Source organism: Oncorhynchus tshawytscha, unplaced genomic scaffold, assembly GCF_018296145.1.
Source record: "Oncorhynchus tshawytscha isolate Ot180627B unplaced genomic scaffold, Otsh_v2.0 Un_scaffold_3036_pilon_pilon, whole genome shotgun sequence".
Lineage (NCBI taxonomy): Eukaryota > Metazoa > Chordata > Actinopteri > Salmoniformes > Salmonidae > Oncorhynchus > Oncorhynchus tshawytscha.
In genome coordinates, this window is record NW_024609778.1 from 323,085 (window position 1) to 338,926 (window position 15,842).

Consider the following 15,842-nt stretch of genomic DNA (forward strand, 5'->3'; position numbering starts at 1 on the left):
AGCAAATGAAATGCGCCGTGTAAACAGAGTAGAGAAAGGACAAGGCGGTGTTGTGATAGATGGATGATGAGAGAGGTGCCACCAAAAGGCCTTGGGTTGTGTATTTTCCCTGACAAACATGGCCGAGAAGATCAGAGTAGGAGCCTCTCAGAAATCAGAAGACTAGCTCCTCCATTAGCTGCTGTGTAAAAGGATACGGGTTGGAGTTTTCAAGCTGCTTGCTGTATCAACTTTTCCTCTAGCTCATCTAGAAGCCTACCAATGGACTGCTGATGCAGTTTAATGGGCAATTACACCTCCCTGTTTACTACAGACTGACAGTACAGACGGTTAGCCTCCTGTGTTGACCAGGGTCACGCTGAATTACATGCAAGCTTTATCTGCGCTAACTGATGGGCTATCAGCCCCCGAGCGTCTGTGACCCTAGGGTGATACCAAGGTAACGCGACAGTGCTGCTGATCTAGATCATTAACACATTACTGTAGGGCCGTGGAGCCTCCCCTTCATTCTCCCACATCTTCTGCTGCACTGCCATTCCCCCCATGTCTAAAGAGAGACAAATGAGATATGTCGAGAGGAGAGACGAATGTGCCAGAGAAAGAGAGAGAGAGGAGAAGAGAGAGGAGAGTGTAAGAGAGGAGGATGAGCAAAGGAGAAAGGGGGATGGAGAGTAGGATGAGAGGTGAAGGAGAGGGGTTGGAAGAATGAGAGCGAGAGAGAGAGAGAGAGAGGTGAGAAAATAGAGAGGGGGGGAGGAGGGGAGAGTGATAGAGTGAAAGAGATATAGCGTGAGAGGAGGGAGAGAGAGAAGAGAGAGAGAGAGAGAGAGAGAGAGAGAGAGAGAGAGAGAGAGAGAGGGGGGAGGAGGGGGAGAGTGATAGAGTGAAAGAGATATAGCGTGAGAGGAGGGGGAGAGAGAGAGAGAGAGAGAGAGAGAGAGAGAGAGAGAGAGGAGAGGAGAGAGAGAGAGGGGGAGGAGGGGGAGAGTGATAGAGTGAAAGAGATATAGCATGAGAGGAGGGAGAGAGAGAAGAGAGCGAGAGGTGAGAAAAGAGAGAGGTGGGGTAGGAGGGGGAGAGTGATAGAGTGAAAGAGATATAGCGTGAGAGGAGGGAGAGAGAGAAGAGAGAGAGAGAGAAGAGAGAGAGAGTGTGATAGGACGAGGGAGGGAGGGAGGCCTTCATCTTAATTTAAGTGAAGGATGTATAGTTGTTGATTAGGAGCCGGGAAAATGCATGTTCAGTCATTTGGCCGTCTGGTTCCCGAGGCATGTTGGCCTCACTGCTCATTTCATTAACAGCCAAGTCATGGGGACATCTGTATCTCATCTAATTTGAGTGACAGGAAGGGTACAGTGTAATACGACGATCCTCCCTCTTCATCAGTTTTATGTAATGTAGCTGTGATAATATTCGAGGGCTGTGAATATATCCAAAGGAATAAGGAAACACCAGGGCATCTGGGATATTATAATGACCTTCAAACATTTTGATAAAAATTCTCAAACAAGGCAGTATTATATTTTCATCTGAAATGGCCCTATCGTCAAATGGAAGCTTTGTTAATCTATTCTGTTGCTGCACTCATATTTGGAAACAAACATGGTTTGAATGTAGAGAATTCATTTGAGTAGATGAGTTTGCAGTGAACCATTCTTCCCCCAACATCACACAGAGGTGAAATAAAAATTGGAGCTAAAAAGCTCATTCAGATTTGTTTTTCTTGATTTAGCCACTAGACATATATTTTTTAAATAAATAATTTCTGTTTTGTAAAGACACTTTTTCAAATAGAACATCCATTTTTAAAGACGTTGATCCATTTGATCGTTAACATCATCAGTCAAGTCAGTGTCAAGTCATTCCCTCACTAACCCTTGCCATTCTGTTCATGATACTTCCTGTATGAGACAGCTGATATCGGATTCCTCTAACGAATCTCAATCAAATTTGGGTCTCTTGCACATTGTCTTTTGAGCTGGCTTGAATCAGTAAAGGTTCCTGTGTGTGGGAGTGGTGGTAGGTGCTCCTGTAAGTGTTGTAATGGTTGTAATGCTCCAATGGGGGCAGGTGTAAGTGGGTCTCCATGGCAGCGACACCGGCAAGCTCCTCCTCCACTGTGATGACCTCCATGGAGGAGGCGGGGCCATCGGGGTCCTGCTGGTGGTTCTGCTTCCTCATCTTGTAGAAAATGACCAGCAAGACGGCCGCCATGAGCGTGATGGCCACGAAGCAGCCTATGATGATCTTGGTGGTCTTCATCACCTCCTCCAAGCCGCGGTCCCCCTCCCCGTCCAGGTCCAGAACAGAGACGGTGTAGGTCCGCTCTGTGGTCCTGGTCTGGACTGGAGGCCCCCTGGTGGTCGAAGATGATACCCAGCCAATCGGTGGAAGAGCAGGAGTCTGGCTGTCGTCGACTGTCTCTGTGGTCTCCACGGTGACTGTGGTGAAGTAGGTGACGCCGCTGTTCTCCACCGAGGTGACGTTCAGCACGGCAGAGGCAGAGATGTTGCCCGCCGTGTTGCTCACCATGCAGGTGTAAGTCCCCGTGTCCTGCATGGTGACGGTGGTGAAGTTCAACGTCCCGTCGTTGAGGACGGCCAGGCGCACCTTGTACGCCCCGTGGGTCACCAGAGACCCGTTGGGGGTGAGCCAGCTGACCGAGGTCAACGAGCTCGTTCTGCACTTGAGCTCAGCCGCCATGCCCTCTGTGACGTTGCGGTCCGCCGGCGGCTCCACGATGACAGGCACGTCGCACTGGAAGTAGCTGTGCTCTAGCTCGCCGATGTAGCGACCCCTGTAGCTGGCTGGGGTGTGGCAGCGGGCACAGCAGCTGGTGTTGGCAGGCACTGTCTCCTTCAGCCACCAGCTAAGCCACAGGATGTCACAGTTACAGTTCCAGGGGTTATGGTGCAGATGGACTCTCTCCAGGCGGTGCAGGGGGGTGAAGAGGTCATGGGGCAGCAGGGTGAGGTTGTTGTGGGCCAGGTTGAGCTCCACCAGGGACTGGAGGTCGTCAAAGGAGTTCCTCTCGATGGTCTGGATCTGAGCGTGCATCATCCACAACTTCTGCAAGTTCGCCAGCCCTGCGAAAGAGCCAGGCCCTATGACAGAGATCTGGTTCCCTGACATCTCTAGCTCCTCCAGCCTGACCAAGGGTAGGATGTTGGGGATCTCCTTGAGGTTGCACATGCCCAGGTTCAGGTAGCGCAGGTTGCTGAGGTCCTGGAAGGCTCCATCTGAGATGTAGGAGAGCCGCTTGAGCTCTCCAAGGTCCAGTCTTCGCAGCGAGGGGACCCGGTTGAAGGCGTACGACGGGATGCTCTCAATGGGGTTGTTCCTCAGCCACAGCTCCTTGAGCTTGGAGAGGTACTCGAAGGCCCCATTGGGGATGGTGGTGAGACGGTTGTCGAACAGCTCCAGGGTGTTGAGACTGGCCAGGCCGTTGAAGGCGCCAATCTCGATGTTGCGGATGTGGTTCTTACTAAGTTGCAGGATTTCCAGGTGCCGTAGATGCTTGAAGCTGTCCACCTTGATCACCTGGATGAGGTTGTCCTGCAGATTCAGGTAACGTGTGTTGGTTGAGATGCCGTCGGGGACATCGCGCAGGCTCCGGCGGGTGCAGATCACCTTGCTGAACTGGTTGCTGCAGGAGCAGACAGAGGGGCAGGTCTGGGCACGCACCAGGCCGGCCACCGCCAGGATCTGGAGGGCCAACAGTAGCACGAAGAGGGGATAGGACCGAGCCCCCCTCAGCCTAGGATCTCTCATTGTCTGGCGCTGGAGGGAGGAGATCATTGTGATCAGCATTCATAGTTCAGTGGCTGGTGGTCCTCTCTGAAATATTGTAAAGAGAAGAGAGAAAAGTACAACAGATTAGGCAGTGGAACAATATAAGACAAGCAAAGAAAACTAGATGCAGAACAGAAGGTAATTATGGGTAATGCCACTTCTTTTTATGTGTATAAAATCTATTGAAGGGACACCATACTGTCTGTGCTCAATGCACATGCCTGGGATAATGACCTACATGAGGAAGAGAGATGGTGAAATGTAGTTGCCTTATCATTGGGGATGGATGGATGTTCACTCATCCTAGATAGTCATCATAAACACTGTCCATCTGTGGAGCATTAGAGCAGTCAGGGATGTCAGGACTCCCCAGGACAGGACTCCCCATATGAACTTTACTCTCTCATCAATAAATAAATACAAATCGTTGTCATTTATGTCCTAACCCGGGAAGTTAATTATTCATCTGTACTTTTGGGGCGGCAGGGTAGCCTAGTGGTTAGAGCGTTGGACTAGTAACCGCAAGGTTGTAAGTTCAAACCCCGAGTTGACAAGGTACAAATCTGTCATTCCCCCCCTGAACAGGCAGTTAACCCACTGGTCCTAGGCCCTCATTGAAAATAAGAATTTGTTCTTAACTGACTTGCCTGGTTAAATAAAGGTAAAAAAAAAAAAAATGTCAATAAAACCAGACAGTCGATTTCTCTTGTTGTATACTTCATTTCATAAATTGATTTGTCACAAAACGGACTGTTTTTTCAGTCTCAAAACGTAGATAAATTTCACTTCTCACAATAAGTGTTTTTAGAGGAGGACGTGTCTTAGAAATAAATAAGTCAACAACAGAGATGGTACTGGTGTTGAAACAATGTCTAATGCTATTCTGATAGAACAACAAACGGTGCATTCAGAGAGTATTCAGACCCCTTCCCTTTTTGCACATTTTGTTACGTTACAGCCTTATTCTAAAATGTAATAAATTACATTTTTTCCTTAAGACATTTTTGCAAATGTATAAAAATAAAATAACAGAAATTCCTTGTAAGTATTCATATAAGTATTCATATATAATATAAGTATTCATATAAGTATTCATATATAATATAAGTATTCATATAAGTATTCATATAAGTATTCATATACAATATAAGTATTCATATAAGTATTCATATATAATATAAGTATTCATATAAGTATTCATATATAATATAAGTATTCATATAAGTATTCATATATAATATAAGTATTCATATATAATATAAGTATTCATATAAGTATTCATATATAATATAAGTATTCATATAAGTATTCATATATAATATAAGTATTCATATATAATATAAGTATTCATATAAGTATTCATATATAATATAAGTATTCATATATAATATAAGTATTCATACATAATATAAGTATTCATATATAATATAAGTATTCATACATAATATAAGTATTCATATATAATATAAGTATTCATATAATATAAGTATTCATATATAATATAAGTATTCATATATAATATAAGTATTCATATATAATATAAGTATTCAAACTCTTAACTATGAGACTCAAAATCGAGCTCAGGTGCATCCTGTTTCCATTGATCATCCCTAAGATGTTTTTACAACTTGATTGGAGTCCATCTGTGCGAAATTGAATTGATTGGACATGATTTGCAAAGGCACTCACGTCTGTCTATATAAGGTCCCATAGTTGGCAGTGCACGTCAGAGCAAGAACTAAGCCATTAGGTCGAAGGAATTGTCCATAGAGCTTCGAGACAGGACTGTGTCGAGACACAGATCTGTAGAAGGGTACCAAAATATTTTTGCAGCATTGAAGGTCCCAAATAACACCGTGGCCTCCATCATTCATAAATGGAAGAAGTTTGGAACCACCAAGACTCTTCCTAGAAGAGTCTGGCCGCCTGGCCAAACTGAGCAATCGTGGAAGAAGGTTCTTAGTCAGGGAGGTGACCAAAAACCCAACTCTCACTCTGATAATTTATGAATGATGGAGGCCACTGTATTATTTGGGAACTTCAATGCTGCAAAAATATTTTGGTACCCTTCTACAGATCTGTGCCTCGACACAATCCTGTCTCAAAGCTCTATGGACAATTCCTTCGACCTAATGGCTTAGTACTGAGAAACAAGATGATCTGGTCTGATGAAACCAAGATTGTACTCTTTGCCCTGAATCCCAAGCCTCACATCTGGAAGAAACCTGGCACCATCCCTACGGTGAAGCACGTTGGTGGCAGCATCATGCTGTGGGAATATTTTTCAGAGGCAGGGACTGGGAGAGTATTCAGGATCGAGGGAAAGATGAACGGAGCAAAGTACATAGAGACCCTTGATGAAAACCTGATCCAGAGCACTCAGGACCTCAGACATGGGCGAAGGTTCACCTTCCAACGGGATAACGACCCTAAGCACACAGTCAAGACAACGCAGGAGTGGCTTAGGGACGAGTCTCTGAATGTCCTTGAGTGGTCCAGCCAGAGCCCGAACTTGAACCCGATCGAACATCTCTGGAGAGACCTGAAAAAAGCTGTGCAGCAACACTCCCCATCCAACCTGACAGAGCATGAGAGGATCTGCAGAGAATGGGAGAAACTCCCCAAGTACAGGTGTGCCAAGCTTTTAGCGTCATACCCAAGAAGACTCAAGGCTTTAATCGCTGCCAAAGGTGCTTTTTTAAAACTTTTTTTTTAACCTTTATTTAACCAGGCAAGTCAGTTAAGAACACATTCTTATTTACAATGATGGCCTGGGAAAAGTGGGTTAACTGCCTGTTCAGGGGCAGAACGACAGTTACTAGTCCAACGCTCTAACCACTAGGCTACCCTGCCGCTTCAACAACGTACTGCGTACAGGGTCTGAATTACTTATGTCAATTTAATATTTCGGTTTTCTTTTTAAATTAAATTTGCAAAAATGTCTAAACTGTTTTCGCTATGTCATTATAGGTATTGTGTTTAGATTGATGAGGGAAAAAAATATTTAATCCATTTTAGAATAAGTCTGTAAGGTAACAAAATGTGGAAAAAGTCAAGGGGTCTGAATAGTTTCCGAATGCACTGTTTTTCACCATAAGAAACTATGTCTAATATTCTCCTGATATAACAGCATCATTTACCATGAGAGAGTAAAATGTACAATATAATAGATAGAGATGTAGAGTAAAATATATTAGCACATACCAAACATGTTTCTACTCACAATACACGAGCAATGCTCGTTATGTCAAATATAAAAGTGAACAAGGTTTTTCAAGGCCCTTTAACATTCTCATCTCTCCTCAGCTTCTCTAACTCAAGTCATATCAGCAATCGTCTCTTTCAGAGGGACCCGGAGGCATAGAAAACGACTCTGTTTTGACAGGTGTTTTCTAAACGGTGAAAATTGTGAAGCGATGTGGAAATGCGTTTTCCAGCGTGGCCGAGTGGGTGATTTAATCAGTGGGAAATGAATCTCTAAATATGCCCCTGTGAAAGTGGTTAGCACCAGCAGAGATGCCACTCCAGAGCGGTGTGAGAAGCCCGCCAAGAGACACTTCCACTGGGGGCGTCAGACGGAATCAGGCCACGGCCTAGCAGGGGTTCGTTTTGTCAAGCCGGCATTACGCTACAACCACTCTGCATAGCAGCCTCGTCGTTTTAATGGCTGATTGCAGGGAAGGAGGCCTATGGAAAAACACAAATAGTGACAAAAGCATTGACGCAGAATCGTTTCTGTTGGGTAACAATGTAGGTTGTTATGTTGATGCTGTGGTGTTTGGTTAACTGCATGACAGACAGAATCAGGCAGGGGTTCGTTTTGTCAAGCCGGGCATTACGCTACAACCACTCTGCATAGCAGCCTCATCTCTTTAAATGGCTGATTGCAGGGAGGAAAGCCTATGGAAAAACATGAATGGTGACAAAAGCATTGACTCAGAATAGTTTCTGTTGGGTAATAATATACAGGTAAGTGCCAAAATAAAATGTTGATGTGTTCTTGGGGTTATTGTCTTGCTGGAAGATCCACTTGCGGCCAAGTTTCAGCCTCCTGGCAGAGGAATCCAGGTTGTTGGCTAAAATGTCCTGGTACTTGATACATTTCTGTATGGACCTCATGTTGTGCATGAGGGTATTGTCATGCTGAAACAGGAAAGGGCCTTCCCCAAACTGTAGCCACAAAGTTGGAAGCACAGAATTGTCTAGAAAGTCATTGTATGCTGTAGCGTTAAGACTTCCCTTCACTGGAACTAAGGAGCCCGAACCATGAAAAACAGCTCCAGAACATTATTCATCATCCACCAAACTTTACAGTTGGCATTTTGCATTGGGGCAGGTAGTGTTCTTCTGGCATCCGCCAAACACAGATTTGTCCATGGGACTGCCAGATGGTGAGGCGTGATTCATCACTCCGGAGAAGGCGTTTCCACTGCTCCAGCGAGCTTTATACCACTCCAGCCATGGATACCAATTTCATGAAGCTCCTGACCAAAGTTCCCTCTAAAAGACACAGAAATATCAGCCCACAGAGAGAAGCACAAGATTGAACTACACCCTAGACTTTCTAGAGCAGTGGTCACCAAGGCATTCCTAGTTGATCGACAAACATTTCTGTAGAAAACTAAACGATAAAGCCTTGTGTTCCAATATTTTTTATTTGTCTCGGGCTGAAGGTACAAACTCTGTCTTCCGGGGGGAATCAGAGAGCAAATCAAGTGCACTATAGTCTTACCGCTGGCCAATCGGACGGCTCAGATTACCATGTTTGCAGTAACATAGCAGGCATAAAAGAAAGCTACAGCAAAGTTGATACTGTGAGATTCCAAAATGTTTAAAACCATGAGAGAGACTCAATGAGAACAGCAAAGAGATGCTGTTTTTATGACTGAGTTCATGTTTCAGTTCTTACTCAGCAATGTCAACATTTTGTATTCAACACTTTTATAAGCCATAACACGTGAGTTCTTCCTATTTCCACTCAGCGCTACAACAAGCACTGCAGCAGTAATGAATGAGTAGGAAAGTCTATAGGCTTTCCTTCTTGTTATTTTTTAGCAGTTTGGGTATTTTTTTACACCAAGGAATGTTTCACTTTCTCTGTTCATAAGAGGAACAACATGAATTTGTACATGAGGCAGAAATAATGCGGTGCGACTCCAGTTTGGCCATCAGCTGAAACACAGTGTCTCTTTGTGGTCAGTGTCAGTGGAGGAAAGGGAGAGCAGAGGGATGTTGAGAGACGACCCTCAGTCTGCTGTTCTTTCTCTCCACTGAGACTGACCCTCAGTCTGCTGCTCTTTCTCTCCACTGAGACTGACCCTCAGTCTGCTGCTCTTTCTCTCCACTGAGACTGACCCTCAGTCTGCTGCTCTTTCTCTCCACTGAGACTGACCATCAGATGCAGGCACCATCAGCCCAGTGAAATAAATAATAAAAAGTGAATTATTTAAATGTCTGATCACTCAGCTGTGCCTCCCAAGTAATACAACAAACAGATCTATTACCGGTGTGATCATATATAATATAATCCAAATATATATATTTTTAAATGGCTTGAACAACAATGCATTGGCAGGGCAATTCAAGCAAAGCTAGTATGCGGTGATAATGTTTTGGGCCTATAGTTTACTGCACAAACCTCATTGCTACAATTCTGTTTTTAATTGGTTAATGTGCATAGGCTTACAACTTGTTTTTTTAATATATATTTTCTGTGTACTTTTTCATGATATCCAAATTGGTAGTTACAGTCTTGTCCCATTGCTGCAACTCCCCTACGGACTCGGGATAGGCGAAGGTCAAGAGACATGCATCCCATGAAACATGACCCTGCCAAGCCGCACTGCTTCTTGGCACACTGGTCGCTTAACCCGGAAACCAGCCGCACCAATGAGTCGGAGGAAACACTGTACAGTGAGCGGAAGTCAGCTTGCAAGCGCCCGGACCACCACAAGGAGTCGCTAGAGCACAATGGGACAAGGAAATCCCAGCCAACCAAACCCTCCCCTAACCCTGACAACACTGGGCCAATTGTGCACCACCTCATGGATCTCCTGGTTGACACAGCCTGGGATCGAACCTGGGTCTGTAGTGACCCCTCAAGCACTGCGATGCAGTGCCTTAGACCACTGCACCACTTGGGAGGCTTATGTTTTTTAAGTCATGTTAAAAAAAATCTGAGCGGTAGTTCTCGGCTTGCATTTTGACTCAGAAAGTGACCTTGACTCAGAAAAGGGTGGTGACCACTGTTCTAGAGCTTTCCCTGTTAACACTATCAACATTTCCCTTTACTGTGGCAATTGTGATCGAATCAACGCAATAATAGCCACTTTCAATGCAACATACCGAAACAAAACAAACTATGCAATATATTTTGTTGTAGGCAGAGCGTATCGGAGTAGGATTCTATTACATTGACACGCACTACTCAGCCTGTACTCTTCACAGACCAGCGCGGCATAAACAATCAGACCTGCAGTAGGCCTATATGCAAATAGACCATTGCCATATATGAATCTGTGCCATTTACTTTGAACTGGACTGTGTTTACAGCATGAGCAGTCATGAGAGTAGATGCTCTTTTTTCCCCCGATCAACACGAGAGCTGAATGTAGCCACAACTGCACATTTTGTTGATATCCTTTGCTAGTGAGTGAGTTATTAGCCCAGTTATAGATCATTTGTAGTCAGCAATAGGGGAGTGATTGCTTCCTACAAGAGCACAAAATGTATACATTTCTAGACATATTTGAAAAGTGAGTCAGGTAAAGAGCTTTTTTTTTTGTCTTAAAGGAGCATTGTTGCATTTTGAGACAGGCTCGAATAAGCTAAGTGGCCAATAGGCAGAGGGTAGCATCATTAGTCTGATTCTCTGTAATAATGGTATGAGAATAATCATGTATTTTATTTTGTGAAGGTTTTTTTTGCATCGAACAGCAGAAGTTTACCTTATATCTTTATTGACATTTTATTTCAGTATTTGCACTGACTCTATGCACACTCACAGGGCCCTACACACTCACACACATACTGTCACTCCAACACACACACAAATACTCACTCCATCATTTTCTCACTCACACATAATATGCACATACATTTACACTGACTCTACACACACCCACTCACATAAAAGCTGCTGCTACTGAAGGACAAGTTGATAAACAGGTTCATGTCAGGCCCTGCGGTTTAAAAAAAAAAGTCTCATGGAACGTAGGCCTACATTGAACACAACACATTGGGTGCTACTGTAAGGCTGAATGATAGAACAGCTATTTCCATGTTAAAACGTTATGGGATTCATTTTCTCCATTGTTTTTGATGGTAGGCCATTCTGGTAGGCCTACATTATGATCAAATAGCCACAGTAGCCCACATGGCTACATGGCTACTGTAACATAAAGCGGGGACAGCCTCAGTGTTCACAGTAAATGTTAGCTAGAAGTTTGCACTCAGCAGACCTGAAATTTGCTCAGTGCTGGAAAGAATCAGAGGGAACATTGCTCCCGACAAACAGTTATTGTGCTGAAGTTGCTTCCAGAGATAGTTTGGAAATCGGTAGTGAGTGTTGCAACCCAGGACAGACGATTCCTACGCACTACGCGCGTCAGCACTCGGCGGTCCCGTTCTGTGAGCTTGTGTGGCCTACCACTTCACAGCTGAGCCGTTGTTGCTCCTAGACATTTCCACTTCATAATAACAGCACTTACAGTTGACCAGGGTAGTTCTAGCAGGGCAGAAATTTGAACTGACTTATTGGAAAGGTGGCATCCTATGACTGTGTCACGTTTGAAAGTCACTGAGCTCTTCAGCACAGGCCATTCAACTTCCATTTTTTTTTGTCTATGGAGATTGCATGGCTGTGTGCTCGATTTTATACACTGTCAGCAACAGGTGTAGTTGAATCCACATACTTTTGGCCATGTAGTGTAGCTCAGTATTTGTATAATTTATTTCATACAGTCTATTTTTATCATCTTTATCCAAGGGATCCAATTATTTTGGAATCCAATGTATATTTTCGTGCATGAAAACAAATCTCTCACACTCACTATGATGTTTCTAATAATGAATTGAAAAACACTGAACATTTAGCTAGGAACAGGTGTTTTTTTAATGCTTGTCGGGCCGGGAGGTAAGGTGATCTATTTTAAGATGCTGAAAGTTACATGGTCTAATAGAGAGGTGCTCTCTTCATTTGATCACTGTGTCATCACAGATCATTTTCCTGGGCAACAGGAAATGCAAATTCCAGATTTGAAAAGGGCTTCTAAAGTTTGTAATTAGACTTCATCTATCCTAACTAAAAATGTATCAACCTTTTTCAAAAATACCCCTGAATTATAATCCACATAACAACTTCTATTTCCTGTTAATGCAGGATCATTTTCCTGCTGTGAGAAACTGGATAAATTGAGACAGTACATCTGTGTACGTCTACAAGCACTTGTGTGCTTCATTTCAATTACAGACCAACATACAGTATTTGTTTGGCACAGCAAGCAAGGTCAAAAGTTCAGCAATGTAATCAATGTGAAAACCAAAACATTACTGAGGGACCATACAGTACATGATCTCAGACTGTAGACCAGGGATCAACTAGATTCAGCCCGAGGGCCGTCAGTACATAATCTCAGACTGTAGACCAGGGATCAACTAGATTCAGCCCGAGGGCCGTCAGTACATGATCTCAGACTGTAGACCAGGGATCAACTAGATTCAGCCCGAGGGCCGTCAGTACATGATCTCAGACCGTAGACCAGGGATCAACTAGATTCAGCCCGAGGGCCGTCAGTACATGATCTCAGACTGTAGACCAGGTATCAACTAGATTCAGCCCGAGAGCCGTCAGTACATGATCTCAGACCGTAGACCAGGGATCAACTAGATTCAGCCCGAGGGCCGTCAGTACATGATCTCAGACTGTAGACCAGGGATCAACTAGATTCAGCCCGAGGGCCGTCAGTACATGATCTCAGACTGTAGACCAGGGATCAACTAGATTCAGCCCGAGGGCCGTCAGTACATGATCTCAGACTGTAGACCAGGTATCAACTAGATTCAGCCCAGTACATGATCTCAGACAGTACATGATCTCAGACCGTACATGATCTCAGAGACCAGGGATCAACTAGATTCAGCCCGAGGGCCGTCAGTACATGATCTCAGACTGTAGACCAGGGATCAACTAGATTCAGCCCGAGGGCCGTCAGTACATGATCTCAGACCGTAGACCAGGGATCAACTAGATTCAATTAGCGAACCCTGCTGTAGACAAGTAGCAGAATGTACTCATGATACTGACATGTATACAAGAGATCTATTTTAAGATGCTGTGATCACAAGAGCATAAAAAAGGAGCAATCAGCTCTCATATGCGTGAATAATATAATGTGATTGTCTGATTGAGACTAATATGACGCATGAAACAAGATAAGCAATGTGCCACATTAGAGACCGTACACAATGCCAACAATGATTGAAATAATGACGTGTTTTGCGTAATCATGTGTTTTCAACCTTTTATTTGAAGCTTTTTCATCAAACGGTCCCCTTTTTGGTTTATGTCAGATAGTGCAACACAATCCTCAGACAATGGATTTCATTTTTGGTGTAATTCTCATTCTGGATTAGGCTTAAAATACAGGATAACATCTTGTTAAAATAAACACAGGTCTCTAGATGGATTGGGTAGAACACAGGACTCTATATGGATTGGGTAGAACACAGGACACTAGACGGATTGGGTAACACACAGGTATCTAGATGGATTGGGTAGAACACAGGACTCTAGATGGATTGGGTAGAACACAGGACACTAGACGGATTGGGTAACACACAGGTATCTAGATGGATTGGGTAGAACACAGGACTCTAGATGGATTGGGTAGAACACAGGACTCTAGATGGATTGGGTAGAACACAGGACTCTAGATGGATTGGGTAGAACACAGGACACTAGATGGATTGGGTAGAACACAGGACTCTAGATGGATTGGGTAGAACACGGGACTCTAGATGGATTGGGTAGAACACAGGACTCTAGATGGATTGGGTAGAACACAGGACTCTAGATGGATTGGGTAGAACACAGGACTCTAGATGGATTGGGTAGAACACAGGACTCTAGATGGATTGGGTAGAACACAGGACTCTAGATGGATTGGGTAGAACACAGGACTCTAGATGGATTGGGTAGAACACAGGACTCTAGATGGATTGGGTAGAACACAGGACACTAGATGGATTGGGTAGAACACAACACCCTAGATGAGGGAAATCTGATTATGTATGTGTGGTGGGAGTCTGTGAAAATATCACTGTGTCTGTCACTCAGAAAAGCTTTCAGTTATCGCCTGACTTTTCAGTACCACCAACTAACTTCAGTAGAATCTACATCCAAATTAGCCTCATTTATACCAACATGAAGGCAGATACGTTTCATGTATCATAGTGTATATACACTGAGTGTACGGAACATTAGTTGGCCCCCTTTTGCCCTCAGAACAGTCTCAATTCGTCAGGGCATGGACTCTACCAAGCGTTCCACAGGGATCGTGGCCCATGTTGACTCTTTCTACGGTTGTGTCAAGTTGGCTGGATTTCCTTTGGTTGGTGGACTATTCTTGATACACACAGGAAACTGTTGAGCGTGAAAACCCCAACTGCGTTGCAGTTCTTGACACAAACCGGTGCACCTGGCACCTACTACCGTACCCCGTTCAAAGGCACTTATATATGTTGTCTTGCCCGTTCACCCTCTGAATGGCACACGTAAACAATCCATGGCTCAATTGTCTCAAGGCTTGAAAATCCTTCTTTAACTGGTCTCCTCCCCTTCATCTACACTGATTGAAGTGGATTTAACAGGTGACGTCAATAAGAGCTTTCACCAGTCTGTCATGGAAAAAGCAGGTGTTCCTAATGTTTTGTCCACTCAGTGTATAATATGGTCTCATTTTCATTCAGGTATAAGTACACTACACACACAGTCCTCTTGTCTCGATGCTAATGATAGACATACATGCTTTATCAGACAATCCCTGTTTCTACCATGTTGCAAGACCCAGTCTGCTAATACAAAAGCTAATGTGCCAAATCAATCATGTTTTGCATTTCATTTCACAAGGAATGAAGGAGAAGCTCAAATGCGCTCAGACATGGAGGGAAGTGTGGGATGTGTCATGGTAACTGGACCGGTGAGTGAGTAGTATTCAGAGTGATGCAGTGCTCTTATGTCACGCAGTGTTGTGATAGGGGCCTCAGGGTTACTGTGTTCTCCGCACTACAATACCCATTTTGGTCCTGTTTTATTCTTTCTGACCCACCAGTCTCCTAAATATAGACATCAGTAAGAGGATCGGTGCTTTAAACTTGCAATGTCAAAATGCATTTGAACGTCTTGAATATTCACTAAAGAGAAGTACGTGAGCATCTGTTAGGGACATTTTTTAGATTAAAATACCGTATGCGCTGCCCTTGCAGTCTAAAACATTACAGATGAAAATGACAAATAATGTACCTTTATGTGCTTCTCACTGCTTCATAGAACTAGATTAAGAGTGCTGTTTGTGGATGCTTTGTCGATTCACATCATAAAGGACATCATTTTCACATTTTGTAAATGATAGAACTAGGTTAAGAGTGCTGTTTGTGGTTGCTTGTCGATTCACATCATAAAGGACATCATTTTCACATTTTGTAAATGATAGAACTAGGTTAAGAGTGCTGTTTGTGGTTGCTTGTCGATTCACATCATAAAGGACATCATTTTCACATTCTGTAAATGATAGAACTAGGTTAAGAGTGCTGTTTGCTGTTGCTTCCAGTGGTGTTGTGTCCACATCATAAAAGCACCTATTTTTCCAATTGTAGAAGAACAGATAAGGTTGGGGCCTGAGGCTAGGGTTGACATCCTGGATCTCTGTCAAAGGGACCCTCTAGCGAACGTTGCAGCCGATTGCAACTGAATGGGTTAACTAAGAGTGTGGGTTCTCTAAACGCGTAAGAGGATAAACTGGATTGGATTACCGTGTAATCTGTTTCAAGAT

General features: G+C 43.8%; 1 protein-coding gene across 1 annotated transcript in view; it reads right to left on the bottom strand.

Annotated features, from left to right (window-relative positions):
• Positions 1–1,107: 1,107 nt before the first annotated feature.
• Positions 1,108–15,842, bottom strand: part of LOC112263880 (leucine-rich repeat-containing protein 4C-like) — a 42,035-nt gene continuing 27,300 nt past the window's right edge. The window contains exon 2 of the mRNA XM_042317953.1: positions 1,108–3,837. Within this exon, the coding sequence (XP_042173887.1) occupies positions 1,945–3,810 (1,866 nt within the window). The 5' untranslated portion in view covers positions 3,811–3,837 and the 3' untranslated portion in view covers positions 1,108–1,944. The remainder of the gene's footprint in view (positions 3,838–15,842) is intronic.